Source organism: Pipistrellus kuhlii, unplaced genomic scaffold (genome assembly GCF_014108245.1).
Source record: "Pipistrellus kuhlii isolate mPipKuh1 unplaced genomic scaffold, mPipKuh1.p scaffold_m20_p_2, whole genome shotgun sequence".
NCBI classification, from domain to species: domain Eukaryota; kingdom Metazoa; phylum Chordata; class Mammalia; order Chiroptera; family Vespertilionidae; genus Pipistrellus; species Pipistrellus kuhlii.
The window spans coordinates 62,958,116-62,982,441 of NW_023425515.1; the positions used below are offsets into that span (position 1 = coordinate 62,958,116).

At 40.3% G+C, this 24,326-nt stretch overlaps 1 protein-coding gene across 1 annotated transcript in view; it reads left to right on the forward strand.

The window, feature by feature from the left end:
• Window positions 1-7,729: 7,729 nt before the first annotated feature.
• The window catches only part of MORC1 (MORC family CW-type zinc finger 1), a 146,038-nt gene continuing 129,441 nt past the window's right edge, over window positions 7,730-24,326 (forward strand). The window contains exons 1-2 of the mRNA XM_045583783.1: window positions 7,730-7,777; window positions 7,898-7,966. Of these exons, the coding sequence (XP_045439739.1) occupies window positions 7,730-7,777; window positions 7,898-7,966 (117 nt within the window). The remainder of the gene's footprint in view (window positions 7,778-7,897; window positions 7,967-24,326) is intronic.

Consider the following 24,326-nt stretch of genomic DNA (forward strand, 5'->3'; position numbering starts at 1 on the left):
CATCATATGAAAGCCTGCCACATGCATACATCATATGAAAGCATGGTGGCCTGTTTTTGTTGATGAGATGTTTTCCAATATATGCTATTTGTCACTAGACCCAGGAAAATAAGGATGGAACTCCACCACGAACCACACCATAAGGAGAAGGTCTAAACCAAATCACCCCTTATGGACACTACGCCAGTCCCCTTCCCAGGCAGGGGTACCCAGCAAATGTCCCAGAGCCAAATTATAGGAAAACATCAGTATTTCAGCTTGAAACTACAGTAGCTACTTCTACATTCAGCCCACATTCAGTAATTCTCCTCCAGCATAGCCTATTATTTCTCCCAGGACTATGTCTGAAATGTAAGGCTTTATACCTCTTTGAAAAAATTTTAGGCAACAAATAAAAAGATGGTAGTGTTATGCTGATGGGAAAAGATTCCTTACTTCATGTCACAGGCTTATTGCTTCTACATGTTGGATGTTTATGTTACTTTACTGTCATACTTAGAATTAAACAAAAATAATTTAACATCAGCCATAAAATAAATAAAACCAAAACCATTCAAACACTTCTGTGCAGCTTTGGCTATAGACAAAAACTGTTTGCTCTAATTTTATTTTTTAATTATATTATTTTTGCCCTTATCTCAAATAAAAGAAGTCTGGCAATTTGATATGGAGAAATATGATAGTGAAAAAAAATATGTTAGACAGCAAATTTTGCATTAGAAACAAATATTTATTTGAGTGTTTAAAATATACAGGTATTTTCTAGATGCTCTTGTGGTATAATATGAGGGGAGGATAACATAATTATGGATAACAAAGATCCCCAGACTGAAAAGTCTTCTTTGGGGAACATGCAGGACAATTTGTTTCATTTTAAAGGCCAGCAATTTGAGCTAGATATGAAATTTTAAGAGGTGTTCTTTTTGCCACAGCAGGGAAAAATGTGTTTACCTCTTCCTTTGAATTACCAGTGATTCACTGCACGTCTGTAAATGCTGTGTACAAAGGTCAGGGTACAAGTCCTCCTTACATGGGTGAGGCTTTTCCCTACCTTTGAACTTTAAAAAATACTTTTATTACAGAGTACCCCAAAGATCAATGTGTCCTGTTTCATCCACTAACATGCTAATGTAAATACACTAAATTTGGCTATTTGTAGTGGTTTTTAAAAAGGTTTTGTTGAAAGATAATGAAAACATAGTTTTCTCTTCGTTTTTAAAGAACAAATCCCAAGAAATACAATAATAGAAAAGGCTGCTTTTTCAGGCCAATCTTGGCAATCTATTGAGGTGATATACAGTCTCAATTTATAAATTGAACAATAGCATGTAAATGGGGGATCTGCACAGACAAGTTTCTTTATATATTAACTAGAGGCCAATTGCACAAAGAGATAAGAGCAATAGGCCTTCCTTCCCTTGGCTTCCAGCACCAGTTTTCCTCTGGCTCCTGGGACCCAGGTCTTCGCTCTGGCCAGAGTCTGCCGCCTTTGCTGCAGATTCAGACCAGAGTCTGCAGTCTTTGTCTTTGCTGTGGCCAGAGTGCGGCTCCTATAGATCCCTTCACCCCACCCTCCTCATAGCAGGCATCCTGCCCAGCCACTCTGTGCCTGGAGCAGCTGGGTGGCCACCATCTTTCTCCTTTTAATGTGCATATTCCCTCTGATTGGCTGGTGGGAGTAGTGGCGTGATGGTTAATTTGCATGTTTCTCTTTTATTAGTGTGGATTTTTGGTCAGTCTTGACAAATACCAACTTATGTCTAAAAAAATTTGCATTTCCCCATGTATTCCTTTCCTTTCTGGTATATTTAACTTCTCTCATTCCCATGATCCTCTCAGTCTCTGATTTCAGGCATCTAAGCCTCAATAACTTTGAGGCAGGATAGTAGGAAGCTAGGAAAATTCCTTGGCAAGTGGAATGGGGAAACTGAGACAGGATATTTAAATAAGGTCAAATAATTTGACCAATTTCCAACCAGCTAGTGAATCACAAGACCTTATCTTCCCCAACCAAGGACATGAGAGCAAATGGTTTAGTGGTATACCTCTTGTCCCTAACCAGAGAATAAATAGCAACTTTACCCTGATAATTACCTGGTTGATAGGTAAGAGAGACCCAGTTACTACCATTTGTGCCAACCACACCCAATGATGGATGAAGCCAGGAGAATAACTAAAAAATCCAATTAGAGCCTGACAGACTCATTATAAAAATAAAGCAGTGAAGTTAACCAGAGAATCATCCCAAACTCTCCTATATGCTAATTTTGATGAATCAACATATCGAAGGATACACCTGGGAAAGGAACTAAATTCTGTTAAGACCCTCCCTGAGACCTCCTTTAGGCGTCCATCAGCAGAAGAGAGATAAAAACACTAAAGACAAAGGATGCCATTGTGGGCTCTCTCTAGAGTAGGGGTGTCGAACTCAATCAGAGAAGGGGCCAAAATCTAAAATCCAGCTTAAATCGCGGGCCGAATGGTTTACTGAACAGTCATAAACTGTCATTGTGATGGAAACGCAGCAGAGTGTAGTGATGACAGCGCAGTGCGGGCCACATTGCAAGGCCTGGCGGGACTTGGCCCGCGGGCCTTGTGTTTGACACATGTGCTCTAGAGCATGCCCTACTTTTCTTCCTTCTCCAGGTGCATCTTTACTTTTCTCTCCTAAACCTCCAAGGGCTCCCACAAGACTTGCAACCAGGGTAGCAGAAAGGAGTGCAGCTTGTCCTGGATTAACCCCCTGAACCTGTTTTGGATGCCCCCTTTTCTCTGGCTTTTCAGTGAGCTAAAAGAAGTGGCTCACTTCTTTTCTATAACATTTCTAGCCAAAGCAGAGCATTGCCTAAGCTTTCTCTTGTTGCTTCTTCTATCCTCAGACCTTCCTTTGTTTCAATGTCCCCAGATTTAATAAACATATTCTCCAGATCACCTGGACATGTGTTGTGAAATTTTTCCTGCACAAAGTCAAGAATCCACACACTACAGAGCACCCAAGGCAGACCCACTCTGGGTCTGGACGCTGTCTGGTGAAAAATTCACCAATATTTTTCCACATTGCAAAATCATATTTTATTTAAAATGACAGCCTGTTGTTAGCTAATTTCACTGAAGACAGAAAAACCATATATTTATTTGAAAAGCATTGACATTTCTCTACTCAGATGTGCTATATATTTAGTGCTAAATCTTAATATGACAACAATGAACTCACTCTCTTCCATCATTTAAACTGGTATTTTTTGTGACTTACCCAATACTGTCAATGGCAACACAGTCTCCTCAGGACTTCAAGCTGAAAACTGAAGAGCAACTTTTGCCCCTTCTATCCTTTCTGATTTTCTCAGACCCCTGGAGAACAAAATTAAACCACTCAAACTTGAATTCTTCGACTATATTTGCTATTATCTGTTGATCCCATTTAGAAATGCTTGCTTCCAACTTTTCCTCATCAAGACCTTTCATATTCATCTTTTTCTCTCCACTGACACCAATCTAGCCCTCATCTCTGTTGTCTCCTTTCCACTTTATTGAAAGTGTCCTAAAGATGACCTTTCCAGCTAAAGAAGCTATCAGGGTGTCTGACTGGCATGGCTCAGTAGTTAAGCATCGACCTATGAACTAGGAGGTTCAATTCCAGGTCAGGGCACATGCCTGGGTTGCAGACTTGATCCCCAGTAGAAAGGCAGCCAATCAACGTTTCTCTCTCATCATTGATGTTTCTATCACTTTATTTTATTTCATTATTTTTTATTTCAGAGAGATAAGAGAGAAAAGAAAGAGAATATAAAAGAAGGGGAAAAAACAATTTATATGGGGAGAAATCTCCAATAGAACTAATAAAAAAAATGCAAAGAACTAACACCCAGAAATGAATGCAAACTACAAATAACAACTAATAACAAGGGAGGAGAGGAAAAACAGAAGCATAAAAGAGAGAAACAATCACACAAGCAAACAAACAAACAAAATAATCTATTAAAAAATCAAACTAACAACAATAGGACAGAGAGAAAAAAGGGCAAAACAGAGCAAAATAAATAAATAAATAAATACCAAAAGAACAAACAAAAAATGAAAAGGGAAAAAATTTGGATAGTGAAGAAAGAGAGAAATGTATATGGACTTGGAGCAGGGATCACAAATTAGATATATAAGTAGGATGAAATTTTAACAGGGGGTAAAAAAAAAAAGGAATAGGAAAAATCTAAAACAGGAATAGGGTAAGAGAAACAGGACAACAAAAGGGGAAAAGTGAGGAAGAGAATTTTGGCATAAAGGTAAAGCTGAGACAGAGTAAAATGATGCTAAAGGAAAAAATGAAAATAGAATGTAGAACACTAATCCCAAAATAAAATAAAAATAAAAAAGAGAAAATAAAAGGAAACTTTAAAAAGGCAAAATAGTAGTAGTAGTAATACTGATTAAAAATAAAATTATAATAATTAAAAAGATAAAAACAAGTAAGAAAAAAAGAAGAAAAAATTTAGTTTCTTAAGTAAAAGATAAAAAATAAAAAATATGCAATAGTGAAGGTCATTCACTTCCTCTATTTTTCTGTTTAGCACACCTGTTTCCTATCAAGTAGTCAGGACAGCAATGAAGTTCCCTGTGTTTCACAGCTCCTCTTGTTTTCAAGCAGGCAGTATTTCTTTGTTTCTCAGCCTGCCTGTGGTTGTATTTACACAAGAGTCAGTTCGTGTTTTTGTATTGACATCCAGGGCTATAAGTCCTCTCTACTTAGTATTTAGAATTTGTTTTCCCTGCTGCACTTAATACTGGTTTGGGGGTATGGACTGCCCCAGAGCTGGTTTTCTGATAATTTCTCCCCACTCTAATCCCCAGGTTCCACAAAAACAACTTTCCCCTGCAGTCTCTGAGAGTGTTTTTAATTGGGTGATCCTACATACTGGGCTTAGGAATCAAAAGCAAATATTTAAAGAGAAAAAAGAGCCAGAATAAGTCCCTGAACTCCTGACTTTTTTACCCCGCCACTGCGTGCAACTCTGTTCATGTCTCTGTGCACATCTTTTCCCCCTGGCATAGCACAGCCGGTTTACTGGTAACGCTTTAGGCTGCCTTTTTGTGCCCAGCCCAACTATGGGTTGATTTCTAGAGTTCCCTTCTGTCAGCAGTCCTGTGGAACCCTTTCCACATTTGTGGACTACATTGGCCCCAACATCTGTGGATTTTGTGGGGCGCAGACTTCCTCTGAACATTTAGATTCTACTGCGCGCTTTCTCCCTTTAGCCTGGATCTCAGACCTCACCTTTCTCTGGGCGAAATCTGACCTTTCCTTGAGAAGGTGCAAAGCTCATCCGAGTTGCATATTTGTGCTGCTTGAGACCTACTGTTTGTAGGTTTGCTTCTGGTCTCTGGTGTTGTGGTTGTGGGGTCCCAGAAGATATCCAATTCTTCCAAATTGAAAGTAAGGCTAGGCTTCCGATCGCAGCTACTCTCCCCTTCAAGATGGCATGGTCTCTGTGGCAGAGCCGGTTCCTCCATGAGAGATTTTAGCAGCAGTGGAGGCTGCCTGGTCAGCAGACCCTGGTCCAGCAGTCCCCAACTATAGTCCCTTGGAATACAGATGTCCCTCACTCACAAATAAACACTCCCAGTACGTCCACACACTCTCTTTCATTCTCTCACTCACACGCTATCTTGCAGCCTGCCTTCCCGTTGGCAGCCATCTTCCTATCCTCGGCAACATCTTATATTGACGTGCACCAGAGTTCCTTCAAAACAATCCACCCAGTGGCCAGATTCAGACAACATAAGAGAAGGATCCAGTAAGCTCATAAATAGAATATCCAAAGGGAAATCTCGATGGGAATTAGAACCTGCTGAGGTGAATTCTGCTTCATGTGGTCAGCACCTGCACATTAGCTCACACAGTACAGTTGGGATTGAGCCTCATAGTCAGCCAGTCTGGGTTGATTCTGCCAAGTGGGTGGATCACACAATTAAAAGAGCCAATAGCAATCAAGACTAAATTACATCATGAGGGCTCTCATAACTCATACAAAGAACATTTGTGGAGCAACCAGAACTCCACAAATAAGGCCAATCCACAAAAACTTGAAATCATAGTAGATCTAATACATAAAAACAAACACAAAGAGGCAGCTAAAGTCGGAAGACAAAGAAACATGCCCCAAATGAAAGAACAGCTCCAGAAAAAAAGCTAACTTAAATGGAGGCAAACAATGTACTAGATATAGAATTCAAATTAATGCTTATAAGGATGCTCAACAGCATGAAAAAGAACCTAGAAACCATAAAAGAAGACCAGTCAGAAATGAATAATACAAATCTGAAATAAAGAATATACTGAAAGGAATAAACAGTAGATAGGATGAAGCAGATGGTTGAATGAGTGATTTGGAAGACAATCCAGAGTAGCAAAAATAAAACAGAAATGGATCCAAGGTAGCTACACTCACCTCCTCCCAGAACCAAACTGGAATTATAACTAAAGTAATCCTGAATAATCAACTGAAGACTATTTGGAGAGAAACTTTATAACCAAGGACTTGCAGAGGAGACCACATTAAGACTGTTATGAGGTGCAGAGGCACTCATGGGCACTCATGGGAAGCAGCTGAAATTCTGGAGTAATAGATCACCTGTGGGAGGGTTCCTCATGAGAACTGTGGAATCTTAACCCCAAGCTGGGCTCCCTAGCCCAGAGCACCAGAACTGGAAGAGGCACCCACACATAACATTTGGCTGTGAAAAGCAGCAGGGTTTCTGTCCACCAGGAAGAGATGGATAGAAAAACAGGCACCCTTATAAAAAGCCAATGAATAAAATTTCATTCACAGCCACTAACCCTGGGCAGAAGAGACTACAGATAAGTGAGAAGAGGATGGGGTTGGTGGCACTAGGGAGAGACCTCAGAGGTCAACTGCTAGGATCCTTGTGCTGAGTCCTTCCCCACATTACAGAAGCCATCCATCTCAAGCAAAATACATGCTTCCATGCAGCATCAGCCTGGGGGGAAGCAATAGCCCCACTCATTGGAATCTCTCTTGCTCCACTCTGTAGAGCTTATGCCCTGATAAAAAGTACTGCCAGAGGCGGATCTCTGGGTGCTTTGAGATTTTTGCTGACAAGCTTCTTGACTTTATGCTAATAAAAGCAGAAGTTGGTATGCATCTTGGTCCTCTCCACATGCTCTCAGCCCTAGAAGAGAGCCAGATGCTGTGGGTTCCAAACAGGTTGCCCAGGGCCAGTCACAGACAGTGTCTGACATTGGCCTGAATCAGAGTCATTCTGAAAAGATCCAGAATCAATATACCCAGTGGCCAGTTTTAGAAAACAACTGAGCAGGATAGCTTCACAAGCAGCATATCCACAGGGAGATATTGGCAGACACAAAACCTGCTGAAGCAAATTCCACTTTGTGTGGTCAGTACCTGCACAGCAGCTTGCACACTATGTAGGTGGTTGAGTCTCATTGTCAGCTAGCCTGAGGGTTGATCACACACATGAACAGGCCAATAGCAATCAAGGCTCAATTACAATAGGAGGGCTGACATGATGCACATAAGGGACATTCTTAAAGCACCCAGCTCAGATGATCAGGGTGACCTCACCACTGGGGCCTTCAGGTCACCTGCTACATAAATCCACCCTCCAAGACTGAGAGTCATAACAGAGCTACCTAATACATAGAAACAAACACAAAGAGGCAGCCAAAATAGGAAGACAAAGAAACAGATCCAAAATGGAAGAACAAGAAAATTCTTCAGAAGAAGAGCTAAATGAAATGGAGGTAAGCAATTTATTGGATATAGAGTAATGATTATAAGGAAGACCAACAACGTGAAAAAATGACATAGAAACCACAAAAAAGGACCATTCCGAAATGAAGAATGTCTTTTCTGAAATAAAGAATAAACTGGAAGGAATAAACATTAGTCTTGATGAAGCAGAAGATTGCATCAGTGATTTGGAAGACAAGGTAAAACAGAACAAAACACACACACAATAAGAGCAGCAGTAGCAAAAATAAATAAATAAATAAATAAATAAATAAATAAATAAAGACAGTTTAAGGACCTTGGGGACAGTAGAAAGCATAGCAATATCTGCATCTAAAGGGCACTAGAAGAAGAGAGAAAGCAAGAAATTGAAAACCTATTTGAAGAAATAATGACTAAAAACTTCCTTAATCTGGTGAAGGAAAAAGATATACAAGACCAGGAAGATGGTTGAATGATAAGAAAACAAGATCCATGTAGTCCAGCCAGTGTGATTCAGTTGTTGAGCCCATGTACTGAAAGTTCTAGCCAAGGAAATCAAACAAGAAAAAGAAATAAAAGGCACACAAATTAGGAAGGAGGAAGTAACACTCATTACTTGCAGGTAACATGATACTGATATTGTGCATAGAGAATCCTAATGATTCCACAAAAAAAATCTGGAACTGATAAATAAATTCAGTTAAAGCAGCAGGATTTAAAATAAATATCCAGAAATCTGTTGCATTTTTCTGAACTATCAGAAAGGGAAACTAAAAAAAAAAAATAATAATCCCATTCACAATTACTTTAAAACAAATAAAAAATACTTAAGAATAAATTTAACCAAGCATGTAAAAGACCTGTACTCAGAAAATTATAAGACACTGAAGAAAATAATTGAAGAAGACACAAATAAGTGGAAGGATATACCAGATTCATGGATAGGAAGAACTAATATCATTAAAATGTTCATACTACCCAAAGCAATCTATAGATTCAACACAATTCCTATCAAGATACCAGTGGCATATTTCACAGAACTAGGAAAAAATTCCAAAAATGTATATGGGTCCACAAAAGACCCAGAATAGCAGCAAGGATCTTGAGAAAGATGAACAAAGTTATAGGGATCATGCTACCTGATATCAGAGTATACTACAAGGCTATAGTAATCAAACCAGCCTAGTGCTGGCAGAAAAAAATTAAAAGAAGACAAAAATATCAATGGTACAGAATAGAGAATATTGAATAAACCCACCCCTTTATAGTTAATTACTATTTAACAAAGGAGGGAGAGAGAGAGAGATACTCATGGAGACGGACAACCATGTGGTGTTTGCCAGAGATGAGGCTGGCGGTGGAAAGTGTAGGAGAGTATTGGGGGGATAAGTGATGGTGAATGAGAGTGGTGAACACACAATATGGTGTACAGAAGACGTGTTGTAGAATTCTTCACCTGAAATTTGTATAATTTTGTTAAACATGGAACTCCAATAAAATTAAATAAAACAGATAAAAAGAAAAAAAGAAAAGGGGAGTATGTAGTTTGAAAGATTTGAGCCATTATTTGTGACAAGTAGGTGAATCTCCCGAAGCTGAAATCAAAACTTCAGAAAGAGTTCATTCTCTTATCCCAAATCAACGATTCTTAAAATCAGGATTAACCATTCAATGAACAGATTATGTTCTCATTTTAAATTTCTCTTCCCTATTATTCATCCAGTATTTATGCCATGAAACTAATGGCCCGGTGCATGGATTCATGCACAATGAAAGGAAATTAATTGGAAAGTGGCCTGCAGGGTGGAACTGGGCCAGACAGGCTGCACATACCCAGGAGCCAAGTTCCCTCAGTCCCTCCACGGTGTCTGCAGAGTGAGCGGGGTTCCTTCAGCAGATGGGGTCCCTTAGTCTTCCCTGCAGGGATCAGGACCAAACCAGTTCTCTGACATCCCCGGAGGAGTCCTGGAGTAGGAGAGGGCACACTGAAAAGTTGTTGTCATAATGGGTGTGGAACGAAAATACAAGTGTGCAGTAAACCAGATTCAGGAGGATAGTGCCCGAGCAACAACATAATCCACAGCTGAAGGTGGAATTGTGCGGCCCCATGAGGAATAGTGCTCCCTCCTCTCTGGTTTTGGGGTGCATCACCCAAGAACTGCAGCTGCCAAATCACTGCAGCCCAGTAGCTCCTGCTTTGAGCGTCTGCCCCCTAGTGGTCAGTGTGTGTCCACTAATATACTAAGTATCTGATGGTCAGTTACTTAGTATATTAGAGATTATACACACACACACACACACACACACACACACACACACACACACTAGAGGCCCAGTGCATGAAATTTGTGCACAGGGAAGTGTGTCCCTCAGCCCAGCCTTCACCTTTTCCAATTTGGGACATCCTTCTCACAATCCAGGACGCTGACTCCCAACTGCTCACCTGCCTGATTACCCCCTAACCACTCCCCTGCCAGCCTGATCGATGCCTACCTGCTCCCCTTCCAGCCTGATTGCCCCCAACTGCCCTCCTCTGCTGGCCCAGTTACCCCTAACTGCCCTCCCTTGCCAGCCTGGTTGCCCTTAACTGCCTTCCCCTGCTGGCTTAGTCCCCCCCACCTCCAACTGCCTTCCCCTGCCAACCATCTTGTTCCACATGGGGGTGGCTATCTTTGACCACAAGGGGGCAGCCATCTTGTGTGTTGGAGTTACTGTCAATTTGCACATTACATCTTTATTATATAGGATATAGATAATGTTAAAATGAATTTTGAGGCAGGATTGAGGGAATTGGCTAAGGTAAGGAATCCTAAACGTAAACCTTGAAGAGAAGCAAGATTTTCCTTTATGACTGGAGGGTGGCTAAGCAGAGTTGAAATGGGAAAGCAGAGAAAGGCTTTGATGAATTGTGTGTAATCACTCCCAGGCCTCTTTTTAGGACCATCTAATAGGCCCCCATGTGTGTATGTCATTCAGGCCATTTAGGGTTCTGTCTAGGGCTCTAGGGCTGGCCATTTACTGTAGAAGGGCTCTGCTTAGATTATTAGGTGTATTTTTGTGAAGATCACACTCTTCCCTCTGGTAGAAATTAGATTTTACAGCCTTTGCTAATTACAGGCTAGGGCTCCAGTGCCCTCCCAATAGTAAACTGTTTTGAGACAGCAGTTGGAAGTTAGGATAGTAAAGTAAATCCAGAAGAGGCTCATCAAGTTTCCTTTGCCCATTAAATGAAAATGAAATATCGTATTTGTGAAGTTCTACGAAGGGAAACATTGAAAAGATAGCTCAAGTTGCTTAGTAAAGAGAAGTTTGCTAGCAAAACACCACCACAACAGCCACAGTTAAATGAAAAATGCAATCAGGAAAATTACTTGAAATGTTTATGTTTACTTCCAGTTTTCAAATTAATGTAGACATTATGTTCCTTTGTGTTGTCATTCAAATGCTGTCTTCCTCTCCTGATTCCTATAAATGTAGTAGCTGATAAACTTCTTTCTTTAGAAGTAGAATTGCTATCCCCAAACTGACTTTTTTTTTTCTTTCCTGGGAGCTTCATTACTTGTATGATTCCCAAAAATCACAGGCACATCTAGTTCAAATTCTTTATTTAATATACTCACTTCTGATTTTAAAACTGTTTTGTAAAATCTCTGCTGAGTTCTATTGAACTATCTTAGTTTATACATCATTTAATCCTAAATTGAGAGGTCATCAGGTCAACAAATTTCTCATTTCAATTAGAGCCTTTCCATATAGCATCCTTGGCAAATCCTGATTTAGCTGGGTTTTGGTGACTTGGTTGGTAATCAGTGCTTTGTGCATAGCGCCATTTGGAAAGCTGGTGTATAAAGCCCTTCCTTATATTTAACCCCATCCCCAACTTTCCATTTGCCTAGTTCTATCTTTTGGAATATACAGAGTGTTTATTCCTTGAGCTGGGCTGTACATCAAATAATTGAGTGGAAAAGGTTCTTGGAGAACACAAGTCTCCACCTTACGGCATAGTTTAAATGTTGTTCTGATTCACTTTATTTATTTCTTGCTTTCTTCCTCTGGATGTTCTCTTTTCTTCAACTGGAGAAAACATGATGAACCCAAGAGGCACAGGAAGGAAAGTGTGGGCCTTAGAACACAAAACGCCTTTGCATCTGGTGCTGTGTAACAAACTGTGCAAGTAAAGGGGAACCAACCATTTCCTTCTCCACACTCCCCAACCTCGTCACACATATTATTTTTAAATGATTTCTTTTTATGTTTCAATTATAGTTGACATCAATATTATATTAGTGTCAAGTGGACAACATAGTGGTTTGACATTTATGTAATGTATGAAGTGATCGGACATCCTATAGTTAAGTGTTATTGACTATATATTCTCTATGCTGTATTATACATCCTTGTGCCTAGTTTATAATAGCCAATTTGTACTTTTTAATCCCTTCCTCTTTTTCACCCATCCTCTTACCTCCTCTCCCTTCTGTCAAACATCAATTTGTTCTTTGTATCTTTTTCCTGCTCCCCAATCTTGATTGGTCACTTCCTTTATGTGTGTATATAGTTATTTCTGATCAAATTCTAATCACAACCTAGGGCTCCATTTCCCTAGGAAAACGGAAGAAAATGACAGGAACAACATAAATCTTAATTCAGGAAGAGTAACCTAGCTCACATGCCTGTTTTACTCAGAAGGAATTTTTTTTTTTTTTTAATGTCTCACCTGAGGCTATATTTTTCCCCCATTGAATTTTAGACAGTGGAAGGGGAGGGTGAAGCGGGGATGGGAGAGAGTAGGATCCACGTGAGCGCTCTGTGACCGGAATCGAACTAGGTTACCCTTTGGTGCGGTGGGCCTAAGCTCTGACCAAGGAGCCACACCAGGCAGAGCTCAAAGCTCCTCTTTGAGCAACAGTTTATCTCGCCGAAGGCCAGCCAACAGCGCAGAGTGAGCTTCGCACTCCGGCCACCAGGGGGCGCGCGCGGCTCCCGGGCGGGCGTGAGCGTGGGCGCGAGCCAACAGTTGGAGGACGGCGGGACCTCCCTGTGATTGAAGGGCGCGTGGGGCGCCTGCGAGGACATGGGTGACAAGTATGCTGCTCTGCGGCGGGCGCAGCTGCATCTGGATTTCATCCACGCCAATTCGTGAGTGACTCTGTAGAGCCTGGACGGGGTGTGGGTGGGGGACAGGGGAGGGTCTCACCGTGAAAAGTTTGGTCTTGTCTCCCAGGACCTAGAGAAATATGTAAACTTGGTATCATCGACTTACGGTAATATTATTTATTTATTTAAAGCTGTCTATGCTTTAAAAAGAAGACAGTACAGTTATTTATGCTTTAAAAAGACAAAAAAAAGTTATCAATGCTTTAAAAAGAAAAACACAATTTATTTAAAGTGTATGCTTTAAAAAGAATAAAAGATAAAGTGATATTCTGGGCCAGGCTAAACCCTTTTTATTCCCCCCCCCCCCCCCCCATTAACGCCACGTGGTAGGAAGGCCCTACATTTTTCCTTTAACAAAACTGTGGAATTGTAGGCCAGCAGAACCCTCATTCCACCAAGGTTGCCCATCGCTAGTGACTTCCCTGCTCAATATCCTGACATTTTAAAGATTAAAGTTGCCTCCAGGGAGTAATTTGTAATTTATTGATTCCAGCGTCTGTGGCCTCCAGAGTATTTCCAAAAACGTCTCTGAGGTTAGAATTCTCACATTTTGGTTATTACATGGGCCTTCTGACTTCTCTCTCAGGCCCAGATGCGTTTTGGCTGCTGACTAGGTGTTATTTCAGACGCTCAGACTGCAGAGGAAGAAGACAGGTTTTCCTATTCTGTCTGCCATTTCCAACACAGCAAAGCATAGCAGGGAGTGCCATGTAATTCACAGTGGTGTGTTGTTTGGGGGGATTGTTCAGTAATTTGGATTTTCGGAAAGCACTGATTGATATGAAGCAGTGATTTTCAACCTTTTTCATCTCGTACACACAGAAACTAGTTACTAAAGTTTTGCAGAACACCAAAAAATATTTTCTATTTTTTTTTTTTTGTGGCTGATCTGACCAAAAAAAGTAGGTATCATTTTGATGCATTCACACCAGCCAGCTATTGTGTTGGCTGTTGTCATTTTTTAAATTTGACAATCTAAAGAAAAAGAGGTCAGTGCCTCTGACTAAACAGTCAGGTATTGCATGTTTTAAAAATTCTAGTGGCATGCCAGCTGAAAATCACTGATACAACCAATGCACCAGATTTGAAACTACAGAAAAAGTGTAAAGAAAACCAGGATTAGCCAGCCTTGCTGTATGGAACAGAGCAATTTTTACAGAAAATATGAGTAAAACAGGTACTATTCAGCATATATTTAGTTTTTATTTCTCTATGATGGAGAATAATTGCAAGCTGGAAAGGACACTAATTAAAAGTTAACAGAGGTGGGAGACAAATGAAGAAACAGCAGTTTTGAGTTGCATTTTAGAAAAATTATAAGCCCAGCGTTGGAAGACTGGGAATTTAACCTTGGGAAGTTCCCTCAGTCTCAGTTTTGCATAGCTTCTGCCTATATTGCTTCCCACACCTCCCCTTCCCCAAATCACCCAGTTGGAGGTCTGGAAACTGAATAACGAAATTGACAGCAGCATAAGCAGAAGCAAAATTAGATACAAATTGTTATCTCCTTCACTCCCCCAGGTCGTTTTGTTTGAGATTCCCACAGTAAAAACAGGAGTGATTTTGTATTTCTCCCTTGCTTCACTTCTCCTGTCCAATCCACCATCCAAGCCATCTTCAAGACCCCCTCATGCTGTCTCTAACGAGGACTCAAAGACTCAAATTCATCTGTTCCTCTCCATCTCCACTACCTTTGACTATTCCAAACCACTGCCACCTCCTTTCGGGACCCCTCCACATAGCCTCTAACCTGGGTTCTCTGTTTCCTGTTCTTGCTCCCCCAAATGGTCCATTTTTCAGAAAGCTGTCAGAGTGAACTTAAAAACAAACAAACCACAACAACAAAAAACTTGAACAGATACTTACAAAGCATTTTGCTCTAAGTTCAGGAAGGCCTGTGAAGTCTTGGTTCATTTGGAGTAGACAGCATATTTCAGCCATCGTGTTAGCCCTGCTGGCTTTGTAATGAAGCTCAGAATGTGGTTCAGAATCTTGATGGAGCTGAGAAAGTTGTTTCTAGAATAACTCCTTACCAGATTATCTGTCTAGACCCAGAGAACATTGGTCTGCAACTTTCTAGACCCTGTTGCACTGATTCCAGAGTCAGTGTAACTTTTGGCTTTCCCTCTCTGTCTTCACCAGCACCACACACAGTTTCCTTTTTGGAGCCCTGGCTGAATTGCTGGACAATGCAAGGTAAGGCTCATCGGTGAACAAAGATTGCTGGGGCCATCTCACACAATTCCAGTTTTGTTTTATTTGAAGATGAAATTATAATATCATTTCCTCCCACCTGCAATATTTTGTGAATTTAATTCTATTAAAAATATTATAGGGGAAAAAACAAAACAGGTGAGAGGAGGGATTACTGTTTGTATTTTATGATCAAACTTGAAGTGCAGATACTGGTAAAGTGAGGGTCTGTTTCTGCGTTAATAAGCATGGAACAGCAGGTAGTCATTTGGGTGTTTTTGAGTTACACTGCATATCAACATACACTGTGTCTTGAGAATTTAGATTTAAGTTTGGGCATTTACTGCATCAAATCGAATTGCATTGTTAAGGAGAAAAGAGCTAACTGTTGTTGATCTCCTATCATCAGACCCTGCTCTAAGCACTTTATAGATGGGTATTAGCTCATTCATCTTTACAACAGCACTCTGAGGTGGCTGTACTTATCTCAGTTCTACAATGTGGAAGTTGATGCGCAGAGAGGTTAGATGAATTAATCAGGGTCATAATTGATATTGGCAGAACTAGAATTCAAATTTAGTCTATTTAGAACTCCCCTACCCCATTTTACTGTCTCTGACAAAGGCACTGGTGTTTAAAGAACCCTCATTAACAGTGTAAGCGCCACTTAAGCGTATTTGTGGGGCCTGTGAGTCTGTTTTCAGCTAATCAAATATGGCACAGCATTTGTTTGTATTTGTATTTTCTTGTAATGGAAGATTTTACCCACCTTTTCTACAGAAAGCAGTCTACCCAGGAAGTACTAGGAAGTTGTTAGATCAGGGATCTCGGTAGAGAGACCTAAATTCCCTGCCACAGGTTGACAAATGGACTTAAACTTTTTGCGTTTGTCCCCTTTTTTTGGTCTAAGAAGGGAGATGACTGAGTGTGAATGCAGGATGTAGTTAGTTCACTAGCCATCCAGAACTTTCTGTACAGCAGTGCCCTGTACTAAGGGAAAAGTCAACTAACAACTTCTTATACAAAATTCTCTCTTTGTAGAACTAATGGAATCACAGTTATCACAGAATGGGTGGGGAGAGGAGAAAAATAATAAAGTTGATTGGTTAGGAGAACCCTGAACTCAACTTAGAAGTAGCAAACAGGGATGGGACTAAGACTCAGGAAATTCTTGATTAGTCTCCCTATAGGGTTTCAGGATTGCTACTGTTTGCTTCTGCCCACAGCTCAGAAGCAAGGACCCTTTGGTATCCCTTAGTCCTTCCTCCCACTGAATGTCCATTTTCAGCAACTTGCGCCCTGTCACTCTTAAAGAAGACATTGGTTACTCTGAAAGAACATGTTTGTCTACTTTGCCAACTGTCTTCTCCTCTGAAATTGTTTCACTCATTCATTCAATAGTGGAGAGCAGATAAACTCAGACTGTAGAAGAAATAGGACAACAGACAGTTTATGCAGGAAAGGGTGATTGGCAAAGAAAGATTGAGTTCAGATTTAGGGGAGCGAGAGAAATGTGATCAATAAAGCAATTCTTAGAGCAGCATTTGTAAACTGGCAGCTCCTGACCAAGTGTGGCCTGTCTCGTGTTAGTTTGGTTTATAGTGAAAATTCAGTGTTTATAAAAAAAGGAAGAAAAAAGGAATTGTTTATAATGTTTAAGAAATAGAAGGTACCATATAAAAAAATCTCTTTGGACCAGCGTGTGTCTTCAGCTTTGCATTCCTAATGGCCCTACAGCCAGCCCCACCTCCTAGTTCCTCTGTCCTCAGTCAGTGAACACTTGGCTTTATCACTACTGCTTAGATGCTAAATGCTGTATTTCACATCAAATGGAGCTGTTTAATAGATTTAGTCAAGATGATTGATTGGTCTCATAAGGAAGATCTTCATATAGTTCCATGTTATTCTAAAAAGTTATTTTACTCAAGATTCTGATGATTTCCTATGGTTTTCAAAATTAGAACAGTTAGATATTAAAGGAATGCTGTAAATGGATAAGGAAAATAGGTGGCAGTACAGAAGGTGTGGTTAGGAGCCTCTGCAAATATAAGAGCTGTTTAGAGAGAAATTGATGTGGGCTAAATTACAGTCCATTATAAAATGACTTAATATGTTATAAAAGTGAATTATTGTTTTATGCCTTTATACACCTAGAATTTCTGTGAGGAACAGTTTCTTTGAAAACTTTCAGTATGGAGTAGTTATTGAGCACCTATTGTGTACATGGTACTTTGAATGATGTATAATTATTGTACATAGTGAAATAATGATACCTACATTTCATACAATTGTGACAAAAATTAGAAGCGTCCTAATAATAGTAAAAATAAAAAAAATAGTTAAAAAAATACTTCATTCAGTGCTTCTCTGATACCAGAAAATTCTGAAGAAATGGCAGTGGTAACATCAGAATTCCTACATAGGAGAAGCTTAAAGAAGCAACTGATTAGAGGAAGGAGTTAAGTGACTAACTTTGAAACTAGGCATGCAGAACAAGAATAGTGCACATATTGAGATTTCTATGGGATAGTTTTGGGTTGGGATTGATGGAAATTTGGGAAGAGACTCAGATTTTCCCATCAGAATCTGGTAGTTTTTATTATTCCAGGCTTCCTTTTAGAGTAGGGGTGTCGAACTCAATCAGAGAAGGGGCCAAAATCTAAAATCCAGCCTAAATCTCGGGCCGAATGTTTTACTGAACAGTCATAAACTGTCACTGTGATGGAAACGCAGCGGAGTGCAGTGATGACAGCGCGGTGCGGGCCACATTGCAAGGCCTGGTGGGACGGATTTGGCCCGCGGGCCTTGTGTTTGACACATGTGTTTTAGAGCCTTCATTGCCTCAACATACCCTCTCCTGCATCTAAGACCTTATTCCTCATTATCTTTCTCCTTTCTCTCACAGCCTTGATATTGAAGCTAGGATCTTCTGGCCTTTTCTCCTTCCCTTTTTAAGTTTTTACTTTAAAATACACGCAAATAATATCTGTGAATTGTAGAAAGTTAAGAAAAAAGAAAAGAAAAATTTATCCAGCAACCTTACCACATAGAGTGGGAAATCAGCATACTTCCCTGCAGAAGGCCATGTAGGAAGTATTTTTATTCCTGCGTGCTCCTTTTCCTCTGTTGAAACTACTGGCCTCTGCCATTGTTTGTGAAGGCAGCCCTGGGCAATCTGGGGAAAAACCCCATCCAGAGCACGAGGCACCCGGGAGGGAAGGAGGGGGCGCCGCCCCAGCGCTGTGTTCAGAGAGGCCAGGCAGGCTCTTTTGCAACCTGGGATGGGGCACGAAGGACAGGAGGCTGGAGTGTGTGGGGGAGTTGGCACTTGATAAGGTGACCAGACGTCCCGCTCTTGGCGGGACAGTCCCTATTTTTAACAATTTGTCCTGCGTCCCGAAATCGGGACTGTTTAAAACGCCGCGGGACGCGGGACAAATTGTTAGCAATCGGGACTGTCCCGCCAAAAGCGGGAAGTCTGGTCACCTTACACCGCTGGCTTGGACTGGGATACCCCCCACCCCTCTTCCCCGCTGGCTGTTTCTCTCTCGACTAGCAGGGGGCCGCAACCACCAGGCCACCCGCCCCTCACAGGTGGGGAACTCCATGAGCTCTGATCAAGGTAATTTTTAAAAACAATTTCACACTGAAACAGTGATATTTTTATGTTGTTCCAGAGATGCTGGGGCTGCAAGACTCGATGTGTTTTCAGGTGAGCAGATTTGCTTTCTTTTTCTCCTTTTTTTCTTCCGAAGGAAAAGCCTGTATTTTGCTTTTATTTTATTCCATGAAATCCACCCACATCCTATAGGTGTGTGATGTAATCTAAGTGCTTCATGGCTACAGTGACCCCATGGAGCCGGGTTGAGATAAGTATGCTGCTGGGGTGACACTGTTCACTTGTGACAGGACCTTTTACAAAGTTAGATCTTTCAGTGTTTTGTGAAAGCCTCAGACTGATTCGGAACAGGCTCTTTGTCTGCCACGAGAAAACAGTTTTATTTTTAAAAGGGTGTTAACTTAGCAAGTATTTACAATTAAGTACACATCATCTCAACTTAATACAGTTTTGAAATGCGTGAGTGTGCAGTATGAATGTTCCAGTGCTATAAAATTCACACCAAATGCATTTTCTTCATTAACTTCATTTCTAGTCACCAAGTATTTATTACTCTTATTCGTCCATTTCATTAGAATTTGGTGCGAAGGAGGTTAGGTTCTGTGATCCCGCCCTGCAGTGAACACTCCTAGAGAAGCACCCGTGGTGTTAAAAATGACTCCCATCCCCAACTGTGTCAGATCTCCTGTAGATGCTGGCTAATATTGGCTATTGGTCACAGGCGAGAGAATATGTCCACGATGTAAATCCATATCGATATTTAAAAAACAACTCAGTTCAAAGTGTTTAGATCCTGTGCAGGTGGGTGTGTATGGCTCACACTGGAGAGAGACAGGGACATCTTGAGAGATCTGAAACGTTATAAATGAAGTATTCTTCTCTTTCTACCTCCATGTTATGATAAGGAGAAAGAAAACAAGAGTCATTCTTTATTAGCGATAAGTGCCCGGTGGGAGTATGGAGCTTGGTGTGAGAGCCAGCAGACTTGCTGATCAAACCCAGAACCAGGCACTTCCCACCAGTGGCATAGGCTCTGCCGTGAGGGTAGGGCAGAGGACCTCTGCTCTCTGCAGGCAGCTCACTCCCCAGAGGGAACATGAGGGATCTGAGCAGGGCCTCCCCAAATTACCAGTCAGAGAGTGAGCTCATTGCTGCAGGGAAAGTGAGTCCAGGGACAGCAAAGGGCCTGTTTACTAATACTGCTCAACCCCATTCCACACAGAAGGGAACAGCAGTAATGGAGAAGTGGCGTCTTCCCTTATGTATCTAACTAGCGGCCCAGTGCATGAAATTCGTGCATGGGTAGTGTCCCTAGGCCTGGTTGGCAGTCAGGGCTGATCTGTGGGGCAGCTGGCAGGGTGATCAGGGGCCACCCTCTGGCACCTACCTTGGCTGTCCTGGGTCTTCGGGCTGGGGGGCACCTCCTACGTTGAGTGTCTGCCCTATGGTGGTTGGTGCATGTCATAATGACCAGTCATTCCATCAATGGGACAGTTTGCATATTAGGCTTTTATTATAAAGGATTACATAGAGTAAAATAAAATAAGTGTTTCTTGCCCAGGAGAGGCCCAGAGTATGGTGGGAACAAAGAGAGAGAATGCCTCACGTAAAAGAGCTGGGGCTTGAAATATGGATGTGATTTTTGTCAAGTAGTGTTGGCAGAAGAAAATAATATTCTTGTCTGAGGAATTACCATGAGGAAAAGAATAGAGGTAGACTCCTTCACAGGTTCATTCATTTATTCAATAACAGTTTAATGAGGGCCTATTATGAATGAACTGAGTAATTACTCTGGGTGTTGGGGAGGGAGCATTGAGCAGAATTTTGGATTAAGACTCTGCACTCATGGAACATGCCTTCTGATGGTGAGAGACAATAAAGTTGTTTTTAAATGTTTTTATTACTTTAGAGAGAGAGGAGGGGAAAGGGAGAGAGATGGGAACATTGATTAGAGAGAAAAGTCAATTGGCTCTCTCCTGATTCGGCCTACACCCTAGGAATGTGCATTGGGAATGTAACTGGTGACTGCTTGGTGCATGAATTGACAATCACTCAGCCACACCTGCTGGGCTAAAGTTTCTTTTTATTTAATATTTCTATTGATTTGTTTTAGAGAGGAAGGGGTGGGGGGTGGAGAGAGAAACATCAATGTGAAAGCACAACATTGATCTGCTGCCTCCTGGATGTCTCCTATCAGCATCCAGTCCCAAACCTGGGCATGTTTGGTTCACAGATGACACCCAACCAACGGAGCCACACTGGCCAAAGCTATAAAGCTTTTTTATTGCAACAGATTGTATTATGGTTATAAACCAAGCAAATTGATTTTTACAAGTAAGCAAACAAACCAGAAACGGGGTATGCACCGGTAGATAAAATTTGTATGGGTATACGGAGTTAATCTAGGAATTGGGCTGATTTTCAAATTTACTGAGGCACCTGAATTACTCTCCAGGCTTAGGTTCCTTCAGGTAAGCTGAGGGCTATAAATTTCAAACTAAATATATGTTTATCCATGGGTATTTTATCTCTTTGTGTATAATTTAGTAAATATGGGTATGCATTCCATACATTTTTTTCTCTTTTGTTTGTTTTTATTGATTTTAGGGAAAGAGGAAGGGAGAAGGAGAAAGAGAGAAAGATCAATGCGAGAGCAAAACATTGATCGGTTGCCTCCTGCTCCCTCTCCCAAGACCATTTGTGGTACTTGGAAATTTGAATGAAATACTGCATCAAACTTTCAAAGGATAAGACTACCACAGTGAATGGTAGATCTCTGATAAATTATGTTGGAATGGCATGATTTCAAATGATCACCATAAGTATAATTTTAAGTGAAAATTTGTAAAGTATTTCAGTTTTATAATAAAAATGCACACACAACAAAGATGGTCTTAAGTCATTTCTTGGCTCTACTTGCCTTTAGTAGTTGCTCTTGAGCAGCTTTCTTTGCCTTTACCATCTTGGCAAGTTCCTAGGAAGGGAGAAAGGTGTTATTTAGAATTGGTAGCTATTTCTAGTGTTTGGTATAAATAGTAAAATATTCAAATTGGATAAATCAATAATTAAAGACTACTGAAAAAAACTGAGTTTACTAATAGAACTCTGAAAGTTTTTAACTATGGTAATTTCTTTGTAATTTTGGGCCTATGACTAGTGTGACATTGAAATAAGCAAAAAAATTATAAACTTAAAAAAAATCTACACCAATAATAACAGCAACAATAAAATAATAATAGTAACAACAAAAGAAGCATGCTCAAATGGCTCTTATGGGATTTAACTAGTTGGAAGAGAGATTGATGAATTGAATGAGAATGGCCTTGCTTGGCTTTGGAATTGATCTTTGGAGGAAGGGAATATAGGCTGGTCAGTTAGGACAGAGGGATCCTGAGGTCATACCACACTCTACCTTTCCCCTAGGGAGGGAATACATAGAGTCTAATGGGCCAGTCACATTCTAGAGCTGAGCATGTCATTAATTCATTAATGTGCAGGTGTTTTATAGTAATTCAAAGCCTTTTTGTTGCTTGATTATTTTCCCCTTGCAATTTTCTGTGTGAAAATGTAGTCAAAATGCTTTTCTGAACTCTATCACTGTACCATAACTGTCATCACTCAGTGGCTGCATTTGAGGAGGATGAGCAATTCTGTGAGCAGCATGTCTTTCTGACGAACACATTAGGCTCAATATTTATCAGTAATAACTGCTTTCTCTTACAGTGGATAATGAAAAACTGCAGGGCGGATTCATGTTGTGCTTTCTGGATGATGGATGTGGTATGAGCCCTGGTAAGTTAATTATCTAGATACCTAACTGGCTGTTAGAGGGAACAGTATTAAAACTCATAAAATAACTATTTGTAATACTTTACAGTAGAACTCATAAGATCAATAAAAGTAAATTGAGGTATCTGTGCAAAAGCAGGTATGGAGCTATTAGGGTAAATAAATCCCAGCCTTAATGAATTGTTGAACTTTTTAGGTTTAAATATTTCAGCTGACAGAAATTCATTGCAACCATGTAAAACAAAGACAAAAGTGAGAGTAAATAAATATTGCCAGAAAAATGAAAGGCAGAGGGTACCTAATTACTTGTATGAAAAAGTATCTGGGAGTGAATGGAATACAATTAGTTACTGGTTGCACTCTGAGATTGTTTTTTAGACCATCCTTCAGATATTGCTTACGAGACCTGAGGCAGTTTCCAAAGCCTTTAGGCTATTTAAAAATTCCTGCTTAACCTTGAGGTAGAGGTCATCTTTCTTTGTATTTACAATAGCAGTTTGTGATTTTTCTTTGCATGTGCAAAGGTTTAGTTGCTTTGATTAGATGTACCTATCATAATGAATAACTACAATACATTACATGGCTGTCTTTGTATCATAAAGTCTGGGAAAAGCCAGCACATAGGTACATAATACCTGTTTGCTGTGGAATTGAATTGTTATTTATTTCCTCTGATGAGGGCTTGATTTACATGGACTCGCATAACCCTGAATTCTTATAACTCTTGTGTATGTGCCACAAGCCAAGATTTAAAAACAGTGAGGGAGTTCAAGTAACATGGGACTGTATAGGTCAGCTTCACACCAGAGGAAAGAAAGCTCATTCACGCTGATGGCAGCTGAGAATACAATGTAAAGTTATTATCGGCTACTGTCTTAGTCTTGGAAGTTCCACCTTGGTCTGAATATTCATAGAGTAATTTATTAGCTAGTGAGTTTGGAAATGCTCAGATAGTCTACTCAGTTCTCATTCTAACTTTGAAAAATTTTGATTTTTCCAGGTGATTTCGTTGAAGAAGTATTGTTGGTTCTTTAGTTTAACTAAATAAGAGAGCAGAGTTTGTGAGAAAACCACACTGAAAAAGCAGTTGTTTCCCACGTCTAGGATGAATGCTAAGTTCATTTTCCTAATTCTTAAAATAAATAACAGAATATGGGATACATTTTAAGGCAATTTAAAAAAAGAAAAAGAAAAGAAAAAGCAACTCATTTTATATGGCTCCATGAACAAAATGATCAAAACACAAGAAAGTGACAAAGGTTCAGATCTTCAGAAGGAACACGTTAGTTGACATATAAAGTAGTATTTTTTTTTAAAAAAAGCTCAAGTGTTGAGAGAGCAATTCTTTATTAACATTGATTAGAAATTGAGTAATAAGTTAGAAGGAGGAGTGTATCTGATGACTGAAAATAGAATCTATCTGTTGTTCACACTGAGCCAGATCAATCTGGACCCACAGGAAATGACTGCAATAATTTCCAAACTCTTTCACCCCCAGCCTTGTACCAGGACAGGCTGTTCCCCATACCGAAATCCTAAGTAGTTTTTTTTCTTTTAACATAAATCATATCACATTACTGTTTATAAAAACTCTTAATGGATTTTCATTACCTTATAATACAATTCATACTCCCTAGTAATGCTTTCAGTTTCTTGGGTCATTTGCCCCCTCACTTTTAGAAATGGTCTTGTTTATTTGACTACTTCTTTCAGTCTGTTTCTCCTACCATGACACAAAGTTGTTGAGGGCAGGGGTCATGTCTGTTCTACTCAGTGTTCTGACTCTCTGCCATGATCTCTGGTGCCATACATGGAAGTCT